The sequence below is a fragment of the Triticum dicoccoides genome, chromosome 3B (assembly GCF_002162155.2).
Source record: "Triticum dicoccoides isolate Atlit2015 ecotype Zavitan chromosome 3B, WEW_v2.0, whole genome shotgun sequence".
Classification (NCBI taxonomy): domain Eukaryota; kingdom Viridiplantae; phylum Streptophyta; class Magnoliopsida; order Poales; family Poaceae; genus Triticum; species Triticum dicoccoides.
The window spans coordinates 819983208-819994122 of NC_041385.1; the positions used below are offsets into that span (position 1 = coordinate 819983208).

Here is a 10915-nt window from a genome sequence, read left to right on the forward strand (position 1 = left end):
GATAAATAATCCATATATACTTATTTGCAAGAGTATGTCTGAGGCTATTTATTAATTGATATGTTTTTCTTATTCAGAAATTGGCAAAGAGCCTATCTGTGAGTTATGGTATCGAGCCCGATGAAGAAGGCTCAGCTGGACTACGCCTTACTGCAAGGGGCTCCATCACAACCTATACTTACCGTGTGGACACGGACGGTTGCACACACTTAAACTCGGTTGGGTGGAAGAGATTCCTCGATGGCTAGAATCTTCGTGTTGGACAGGCCATCCTAATTACTATAAGGAACACCAACCGCCCAGGCTTGAGGATGATGATCATCTTCGATATCATCTAGAACTACATATATGTGTGTGTGTGTGGCTATATCATCAAAACTACATATGATGATCGTCGTCGATATCATCTAGAACTACATATGATTATCGTCATCGATATAATCTAGAACTACATATGATGATCATGGTCGATATCACATAGTACTACTTGAGGATGCATGTTGACTATATATGAAATTGTTATCTAGTACTCCCTTCGTTCCAAATTACTCGTCGTGGTTTGAACCACGACGAGTAATTTGGAACGGAGGGAGTACTACCTAGTACCTATAATGCTTTATGAAATTGATATCTGGTAGTACCTAGTATCTGGAAATTGCAGTTTATTGAAACCGAAACGGGGTAGGAAGCGGGGGGAAAATGATGAAAGATATAGCAGTAGCGAGGGGCTAGGAAACCGCTACAACTAACTAATTGTAGCGCATTCCAGAAAAGCGCTACTGATATAGTCAACAGTAGTAGCGCAGGTGCTAACCGCGCTACTACAAACAGTTAGTTGTAGCGCCGTAGTAGTAGCGCGGCTGCTTGCGCTGCTGCTAGCCTCAAAACCCGCGCTACTACTAGGCTTTTCCCTAGTAGTGCATTAGCGAGCGAGGAGACTGGAGTCTTTCTAGATTGAAAGGAGGGAGGCCAGTCGACTGACCAGGAGTCGGAACATCCTTGCAGTAGAACCAGGTCGACTGCCACCCCCTAACATATTCGGGAATAGTCACAGCGGGGAAACAACTCCTACCCCTCGTTTGGATCCCTAGCCCCCTGCACATTTGGATCACATGTGTTTTCTGGTCGACTGGGTTAGCTTTCTACACCGTCTGAGATTGACAAGTGAATATATGCTTGAAAAGATCCCAGTGCGGGTGGCAGCCCAAGAAATTTTCACACATGAAGATGAAAGCAACAAGATATAGGATTGTGTTTGGAGGGAAATGATAGATATTAGCCTCGAAGAAGTTCAAAAACCCTCGAAAGAACGGGTGCAGAGGCAAAGAAAAACCATGCTTGACGTGGGTGGTGAGGAGAACACACTCACCATCGCGCGGCTATGGCTTGAACTCCTCCCCTGGCAATCTCCATGACCCGGGTTTAATCAGGCCGTCATGAGCGAGGATCTCCAAGTCCTGTTGCGATACCGTCGAGCGAGTCCAGTCGCCCTGGATCCAGCCAGGCGGTGGAGCGATACGTGGAGTGATCAAATCGTATCCCATCATAGGCACAAGAGCGATACATGGCGAAAAAGGCGGGGCGGAGATCGAGGCATCCCGGTCTGATTCGTTCCGCTTATCGCGCCACACCCCGGTCGGCGCGCTTCTATGAAATTTTGAATCCTGTAAAATCCAAAAACCACAGAGCGGTCAATCGCATCTAAGATTTCACGTCCTAGTCCATCCGGCGGATTACTACATTTATTCACTCGACAGCTTCAGGCCATCAGAATCGATCGAGCCAACTGAAGCAAGATTGAAGGTTCACATGCGTTTTCCAGACTTCAATGAGATGTCCCAAGAGCGTCCAACTGAGTCGGAGTCAACTTCAACCTTTTCTCCACTCGGACCTCAATCCATTCGGGGGCTAATGACGAGGACATGTACCTAGGGTAGGGTCCTAGGCCTGACCTAGACACCCCACCCAAGGACACTGGCCTACAGTCAAAGGCACTCAAGGACCAACAGAGAATACCGCCTGGAATCATCCCAAAGTGCAATCCACTCGACAGAAGGTCCCACTCGGATACCCCAATTCCACTCGACCACAACTTAGTGGCTCGACCATTCGCAAAACCACTCGGTGTATGGAAGATCTAAAGGCATCTCAGGATGGCAACGGTCAGGCATTCACTCTGTAGTCTTAATGATCATTTATGGCTGGCGTTACCAGTAACGCCCCATCTTAACTCACATTGAATCCTGTGTAACGGAGGTCAGAGAGGGTCCTGACGCACTCTATATAAGCCACCCTCCTCCTCGGGCACAAGGGTTTGCACCCCCTGTAACATCCACGCATATTCAGTCGACACAGCCTCAGGGCACCGAGACGTAGGGCTTTTACTTCCTCCGAGAAGGGCCTAAACTCGTAAACTTGCGTGTACAACCTCACCATAGCTAGGACCTTGCCTCCTCATACGTACCCCCTATTCTTACTGTCAAACTTACTCCCACGATGTAAGCCGCCTCTTGTCTTCACGTCTCTTCAGGCCCATCTAGGCCTTTCATGCCTGAGTCGCCAATGGTGTAACCCGGCCCCTCCTGGGCGGTTCATACCTCGGGGTTATATCCCCAATAGATGGCGTGAGAGAGCTCGGTATGAAAGAGTAAACGTCCAGAAAAATAAAGAGGTAACTACTTTTGTAATCGGAGCTTATTTTGCAATGATACATTGGCAACTATTTTTTTTATCTGAGGTTACTAAGAGAACATTATAGACATGTCTCTTAATACGAGGTACACATTTAATAGCCATATATTATTTCTACCTTTTTAGGGATACATTAGTGCTACTTGTTTGTGTTGACCCCGACGACCTTTTATCCTGGCTTCGCCCCAGCGTGGAAAAGAAGGAGTTCGCCCGCCATCGCTCGTTGTTGCCATCACCTCTCTCCCTGGTGGCAAATGCGACTGTCAGATCAGGAGGATTGGGGTGTGACCATGAGGGGAGGTGGGGAACGTGGGAGCTCCTATAGGGCGCATAAGGCATCGGGAACGCAGCGAGCGCGCACCCCCCGCTCCCCCTTCGCGCCCATATGGGCCGGCCCATGTTGAGCCAGGACGCTTCCTGTTTTTTTCCTTTTCTATTTTTTCTTTTTCTCAGTAATTCGGGATATCAAAAAGTTTTAAATTTAAGAAAAAGTTATTAATTTTAAATAAAACAATCATCATTTCAAAGAATGTTCAGAAATTTGTAAGAAAATGTTCATAAATTTAAAAATGTTTATGATTTCAAATAATGTTCACGAATTCTAAAAAATGTTCACAAATTTGTAAAAAAATGTTCATGATTTCAAAAACTGATTCTTGAATTGAAGAAATGTTCATGATTCTAAAAACAATTCATGATTTCAAAAAATGTTCTCGAATTCAAAATTTTTTTCATGATTTTAGAGAATGTTCAACATTTTGAAAAATTGTTTAGGATTTCGAAATAAAGTTCGTTTGTTTTGAAAAATGTTCACAATTTCGAAAAAATGTTCATGAATGCTCACAATTTCAGAAACAATGTTCACGAGTTAGGCAAAAATGTTCACGATTTTTAGAAATTATGTGAGTTTTCAAAATCTTCATGATATCAAAAATGTTCACGGTTTCAAATTTTGAAATTTGATGAACATTTTTTCAATCTGATGAACAAAAAAGGAATTTTAAGAATATTTTTTGAATCGTTGAGCATTTTTACGCATTGATGAACATTTTTTTAATTTTATACAAAAAAATGTTCACGAATTTGGAAAGAAAAAAAAGAAAAAAAATGAATTTTATGAACAAATTTTGAATGTGGTGAACAATATTTTAAATCAATGAACAAATTTTGAATTTGATGAACATTTTTTGAATTTGATGAACAATATTTTAAATCAATAAAAAAAATTCGAATTTGATAAGCATTTTTTGAATTTGATGAATTTTTTTAACCTGATGAAGAAAAAAGGAATTTTATGAATCATTGAGCGTTTTTACACATTGACAAACATATTTTTTATTTTGCTACAAAAAAAGTTCATGGATATGGAAATAAAAAGAAAAATTAAAAAGAAAAAGGGAAACAGAAAAGAAAAAAAGCCTCAAGAAAAATGAAAAAGAAAGATAAACGGTATATGGGCCGGCCCATGCGAATGCCCAGCACGCTAGGGGGTGCGCGCCAGGTCGCTCGGCGACGCCCTATGCGCCATATAGGAAACCCGGGGGAACTTGCTTGCGGTGGACCCATCAAAGACATCCAGCCATCTAGCAAATTGGGCTGCCCAATGAAGCATATGCCTCGATAAAAGTCACCGGAGTAGCAGCCCATTAGAACAGATGGCCTAGGTCGAGGTAAACTCGCAATGGAGTGAAGATCAAACGACCAGAAAGGATTCGTACGCGAAATATGACGGCCGAAATCACTAATGGCGTGAGAGAGCTCGGTTTAGTCTCAGTTTTACTGTTCTAAATAACAAGAAGCTTTTCCTAATTAAAATGGTTTCCCATGGTAATTAGACATTAAAAATAGATTAGTGCTAGATGCGGGAAAAGATTGTATATCTAAGATGCACTTCTTGGGTTCAATGACGACGACTACGGTTCTGGGGCGTTGTACTTGCACGAAGACTTCTTGGTTGTCATCGACAAGGCCAGGCTGGCTCTAGTACGAGGGCGACGACATCGGCGGGTCGACGACTCGTTCTAACGACGGTACTGATCTTTCGGTGACCCAAAAATCCCGATGTAATTTTTATTATGTTTGAGGTGATTTGTACTTCGGACGAATCTTTATAATAAATACACCCTCCATTACTTTATGTGAGGTGTATTATTTTCGGAATGGTGACCAAGACACATAATTATAAACAATTTAGGCCAGAATAATCCATGTCTAATTTCTTGATTAGCGGCAAGTAGTCATTTAGGCTAGAAAACAAAGAGATAAATGCAATCGGGAGAGATATAGTTTCCTATTTTTTTGTCTAAACTCAGGTGAGAGATATTTTTTTTTACTGGAGGGCAAGAACGGAATTACGAGGAATTAGAACAAATGAACCTTACATTATGAAATTTTATTAAAAAATAAATACACCTAATATAAATGAACGCAGGAAGTACGAGTCTTTTTCGAAACAAAGAAAATGCCCTGATGTGTCTTCTTAATAAAGAAAGAAAAAAGTGCAGCACCACCGATCTGGCCAACCGGTCAACCAGGTCAGCGGTCTACTGTTAGTCCCGGTCTCGCTCTCGGTCTCCTTGTCGTCAGGCCAATCATACACACTTCTCAAAAATTAGTTATTATAAGGATACTAGTCGACTGATTTAACAGAAAGGAGCTGCTAAGCTATTTCCGTACTCACGTCAATTGAATCGACATCCGCAGCGACCGGGTGGAAAAATTAGTCATGTCTACAGCGACGCCCGCAGCGACCGGGTGATCCAGACATCCACTGCTGACCGCGTGTACCGCGGGGTACGCCTCCGACCACACAAATAGTTTTGTGAAAATTAACATACTCCGTCTTACTCCCTCCGTAAAGAAAAACAGTATGAGTTAGTGATCTAAATGCTCTTATAATTTCTTTACAGAGGAGTACATACTTGTTGACCTAGCATTTTACTATAAGTTATGATCAAATCGATCTCTCTAACGCCTTACAAATAATGAATGTGGAATTTTTGTTACTTGTTGAGATGTCGAGTCCCAGCGGGCAGCAGTGGAGTTCCCAGCGGTGGCCGCAGATATATCATATTAACTCCTACTTCTCTTCCTCTAAAGAGGACTAGGGAGCCGGTGGAGAGGATGTTTGTTATTAGGCTTTTGGCATAAACCTAATTATTGTTACGTTTAATTATTACTGTTAATGGTACAGAGATCTTTTGTTTAATCTATATTATGTGTTTTGCTTTGGTACACCTGAAGCATTCCTCATGATTAGCTATCTGGGAGCTTCTGTTTAATGTCAAATTGAAGTTTAATTATATAATATGTTCAATTATATAGAATATATAGTTTTTAGTGAATTCAGTACCTATATGCTAATTATGAAGTGGATGTGCCATATGGATGTACAAAGCAGTAAAATTACAATTCAAATGTGTTTTTCGGTCAAGTATTGAGCATCGATTAGAAACCAGACTCTTAATACCCAGGATTTTTTGGGATTTAAAGTTCTGCGGATACCTTTTTTCGGGTTTGAGATTTTGGCTATCAATTAGAGATGCCCTTAAAACACCTGATTCCTTGTAAACACCAAAATCTTCTTGTAGTTTTTTCCACGCATAGTCTCGCTCGGCGGCTAGACCAGTTCACACGTCCCAACACATTTGCATGCTTGTGATGTTGATGGGAGTAACTCAACTGGTATGTATTGTTTAGTATAAGAATTCTATATTAGCTTCTGCCCAGCCTTGGTACCAAGTTAGTCGATGGACATGATCACCGTCCCCCTCCTTCTCCTGCTTCTTGCGCCTCTCGCCGCTGCGCAATGGCAAGACTGCGGCAAGAACGGCAACTTCACACAAAATAGCACCTACCAAGCCAACCTCAGGCTCCTCTCTTCCACCCTCCCCAACAAGGCCGCGTCCAACACCAACCTCTTCGCCACAGCCACTGTGGGCGATGTTCCGGACATGGTCCACGCCCTTACGCTCTGCCGCGGCGACACCAACGCCTCCGCCTGCCAGAGCTGCGTGGCAACCGCTTTTGAGGGCGCCCAGCAGCTCTGCGCGTACAATAAGGACGCCTCCGCGTACTACGATATCTGCATGCTCAGGTTCTCCAACCAAAATTTTCTTGCCACCACCGTCAATGGCGATAGTACACTCATCCTCGAGAACTCCGAGAGTCTCACGACAAGTGCTGACTATTTCAAGCTCTTCTTGTTCACGCTTGTGAACGGCACGGCACAATCCGCCACTAAGAGCTCGAGGAGGTTCATCACCTCGCAATTAGACATCAGCTCCTTCCCGACGTTGTACTGTCTTATGCAGTGCACGCCTGACCTCACCATCGACGACTGTGCAGCCTGTTTCTGGGAGGCCTTGCAGTATACGCTCAATTACATCGACCGTAAGCGAGGTGGTCGAATTCTTGGGACACGGTGCACCGTAAGGTACGAAATATATCTGTTCTTCCAAGATCCTATACTGCATATTACCAACTTGGCCCCTGATGTTCCGGCGATCGACAACACTACTACCACGCCACGTGTAGAGCAAGATACAAAGCTCCCACAATCGCAGCCACCAGCCGTGCAAACGACCATCGAAGAACAGCACGGTATGTAAATTCTCATCCTTCCTGGCACATCCATGGATGGACATTTATTTTCAAAAAGGAGGATTGCTCCGGGCATCTACATCAAGTGATGCACACAGCCATCCATAGCTGGACATGGCACCAAGGGCTGCAATTGGATTAATCAATTTAGGTCATGTGTCAATATGTCACACATCTTGTGGGGAAACACAATTGTTATTTGAAATTCTCGATGTTTCTTTTTAAATTGTAATCTCTTCTTTGCATTTGAGTAAAGCATTTATGGATGAAGACTTTAAAAGAACTTATACATATATGTGTATATGCTGTCAGAAGTAATAAGCTCGGAAATAAGAATAGTATTCTACATGAAATTCTCTTTCCTGGCAGCTGATTAATTTAGTCTACATTGTGGCAACTCCACTTAGAAGGAAAATAGATACTTAGATATTGTCATCATTTGGGTTTCGTCGAATGAAGATCCTCTCATTATTATTATACTCCTGATGCACTATATCTTAAGCTATACTGTATCTTATACTCCCTCCGTCCGAAAATACTTGTCATCAAAATGGATAAAAAGAGACGTATCTAGAACTAAAATACATCTAGATACATCCCCTTTTATCCAGTTTGATGACAAGTATTTCCGGACGGAGGGAGTAGTACATAAATTGTGTGTTTAGATAGAACTTCTCCGATTGACAATATCTTAGAATTGTGTGAGGGAAAAAGCTTCAGTTTTCTTAGTTTTGGGGCTAGAGTTATATCTGTATCTTATTTGTTCAATTGGTGAAGCTGATTTATCACTGTCCACAAATAACTTCGTTTCATTTATATATGAGAACTGTACATTAATTTTTTTCCCCTTAGGACGCAACGGAAGCAAGAGGCCTCTATGGATTATTGCTGTGGGGGCTCCATTGCTCTCAATACTTATGTGCTTTATCTGCTTCGTTGTATGGATGAGAAGACGAAGAAAGGGTTTGTTGTAACAACAATTTATTCAAGTCAGCCAGTTTTGAGGCACAACTTAATGCTGTATATTTCTGTATCGTCTCAATTTAGGAAAGGTAAACTTAAATGACCAAGCTGCCACGAATAGGCCAGAAGAAGATGCACTGGTTTGGAGATTGGAGGAGAAGAGTTCAGAGTTCACTCTCTTTGACTTTTCTGAGATATTGAATGCTACGCACAACTTCTCCAAAGAGAATCTACTTGGGCAAGGTGGCTTTGGCCCTGTCTACAAGGTAATTGTATTGTCCTGAAAAGATTGAGTCCATTCCAAAAATATATATTAAATCTCTATTGGCTTAAATGAATCAAGGATCTCCTGGCCACTAACAAATTAATACATTCATCCAGTACACCTAAAATATACAGTACATAATTTTACAGAACTAGACTAATAAGGAAGTCTTGATATAGTTGTTTATTTTGTCCTAAAGTGGACTGGAACTCAAAAGGCAATTGAATTGATCCAATAAAATGGAATATTAAGAACATGTCTTCAACATGTGAGGTTTTGTGTCCCAAAGTTCTTTAATATGGATGTCATGTTCTGTCATTAAAAAAAAATTCAAGAACACGGAAAAAACTTGCATGTCCTTATATTAAGAGAAAGAGATATGTACAAGAGTTTCCGTACAGCAGTAGATCGCTATGACCTAGTACTGCTGAGTAGTTACATTATCAAATACTGTAGCATAGTGTTCAAGCCAGATGTTATACATACACACGACTGACAGTGTTGAAACGGGCACAATTATAAGATCAGGAAGACACCTCACCTCCAATTTTGTTTTGTATGTACTTACAGGGAAGACTACCAGATGAAATGGAAATTGCAGTTAAAAGGCTTGCTTCACATTCAGGACAGGGTTTCATAGAATTCAAGAATGAAGTTGAACTTATCGCAAAACTACAACATAACAATCTGGTCAAACTCTTGGGATGCTGCATTCAGGGAGAGGAAAAAGTTTTGGTGTATGAGTATTTACCAAATAAGAGCTTGGACTTCTTTATATTTGGTACCCACAATGCAGTTTTGAACCATATTTTTTATTGTGATTTATTCATACTCTGAAATGCACTTTCCTAACGTGCAGATGGAAACAAAACAACGTTGGTTGATTGGGAAAAGAGGCGCGTGATAATCGAAGGGGTAGCCCAAGGTCTTCTGTATCTACACAAGCACTCTCGATTGCGCATCATTCACAGAGACCTTAAGGCCAGCAACGTTCTCTTGGATCAGGAAATGAATCCTAAAATTTCTGATTTTGGTCTAGCTAAATTTTTTAGCTCAAATGATATTCAGGGAAGCACAAAGAGGGTAGTGGGTACATAGTAAGCATGCCTTTCTTAAAGACAAATTACAACATAGATGGTGCCTACGACACCAATTTTTAGTTGACGAGCCTAAATTTAAATTCTGATATCATATAATATTTCCTTTTGCGTCTATCTCATTTCAGTGGTTATATGTCTCCGGAGTATGCATCTGAAGGCATTTACTCAATCAAATCTGACGTGTTCAGCTTTGGTGTGTTACTTCTTGAGATCCTTAGTGGGAAAAGGAATTCTGGCTTCCATCAGTACGGAGACTTTCTTAACCTTCTTGGATATGTGAGCATTTTCTACACTCTCGCATGCGAGTGTACTATGTTTTGGACTTTAGTACCTTTATCATGTACATGTATATGAAAAAGATATATTATGACTTCATGCAGTCATGGCAACTCTGGGAAGGAGGAAAATGGCTTGAGCTTCTAGAAGTGTCAATTGTTAAGGAGATCCATACAACAGAGGCTAGGAGGTACATTAACATTGCATTGATGTGCGTACAAGAGAGCGCAGATGATCGACCCACCATGTCAGATGTTGTTGCAATGTTAACTAGTGAGAATGTTATTCTCCCAGAGCCTAATCATCCATCATACTTCAACTTAAGGGTATCTAAGGTACATGAATCAGCTAGTGTTGTTGTCCCATGTAGTAATAATGATGTAACCATCACTGAGGAGCCAGATGGAAGATAGTTGATTACTTTGCTTCAGTTGTTATTACCTGAGTTGTACAATAATTCACACCAAACTCGAGATGTTATCAAGTTTATCATACTATTCTCTAGATATTTGTACATTAATTCAAGATTAAATAAGTAAACTTAGGAAGACAGGCTAAGTACATATTGTGCATGCAAATAATGATTGCTCACTGCAACAAAAAGGCGAAAAGACATGTTGTAAAGGTTTGTCGGGTAGGTCTTATCAAACTTGATGAAATCGCCGAAACAAATGTAATTGTTGCAGACCCGTCCTACAGTCCACATCAATAAACAGAGCCATAATGTAACAGTAAATAATGATTTGTGCAACCAGAGTAACAATCTGTGCACAATGCTCACCTTCTCGTCCAGCCAAAAATACCCCTTTTTGATACAACCACATTGGCCGTATCACAGACTTTGTCTTTGCTGAAGCTTTAATCCATACTTCCACAGCCTCACTGGTATTGAAGCCATTCACAGATGACTCACGCACCCAGGCTCTTCCAGCGGCTTGCAGTCTTGCGGTTGTTCTGCATCGGTTTGAGCACTTGTAATCTCCAACAGGATACTCACTGCCTTCCTCTCTGCACGCAC

At 41.5% G+C, this 10915-nt stretch overlaps 1 protein-coding gene across 1 annotated transcript; it reads left to right on the forward strand.

The window, feature by feature from the left end:
• Positions 1 to 6440: 6440 nt before the first annotated feature.
• Positions 6441 to 10401, forward strand: LOC119282480 (cysteine-rich receptor-like protein kinase 10). Its single transcript, XM_037562702.1, has 7 exons — positions 6441 to 7293; positions 8146 to 8256; positions 8341 to 8522; positions 9092 to 9302; positions 9381 to 9618; positions 9747 to 9897; positions 10002 to 10401. The coding sequence occupies exons 1-7, from the start codon at positions 6441 to 6443 to the stop codon at positions 10308 to 10310; spliced, it is 2055 nt and encodes a 684-aa protein (XP_037418599.1). The 3' UTR covers positions 10311 to 10401.
• The last annotated feature ends 514 nt before the right edge of the window (positions 10402 to 10915 follow it).

What these genes read in the sequence shown, in the direction of transcription:
- LOC119282480 (XM_037562702.1), top strand. Translation starts at nt 6,441, where the DNA reads ATGGACATGATCACCGTCCCCCTCCTTCTCCTGCTTCTTGCGCCTCTC. An exon ending in GCTTTGGCCCTGTCTACAAG is followed by an intron (nt 8,523 to 9,091) that starts GTAATTGTATTG and finishes ATGTACTTACAG; the next exon opens with GGAAGACTACCAGATGAAAT. An exon ending in TTCTTAACCTTCTTGGATAT is followed by an intron (nt 9,898 to 10,001) that starts GTGAGCATTTTC and finishes GACTTCATGCAG; the next exon opens with TCATGGCAACTCTGGGAAGG.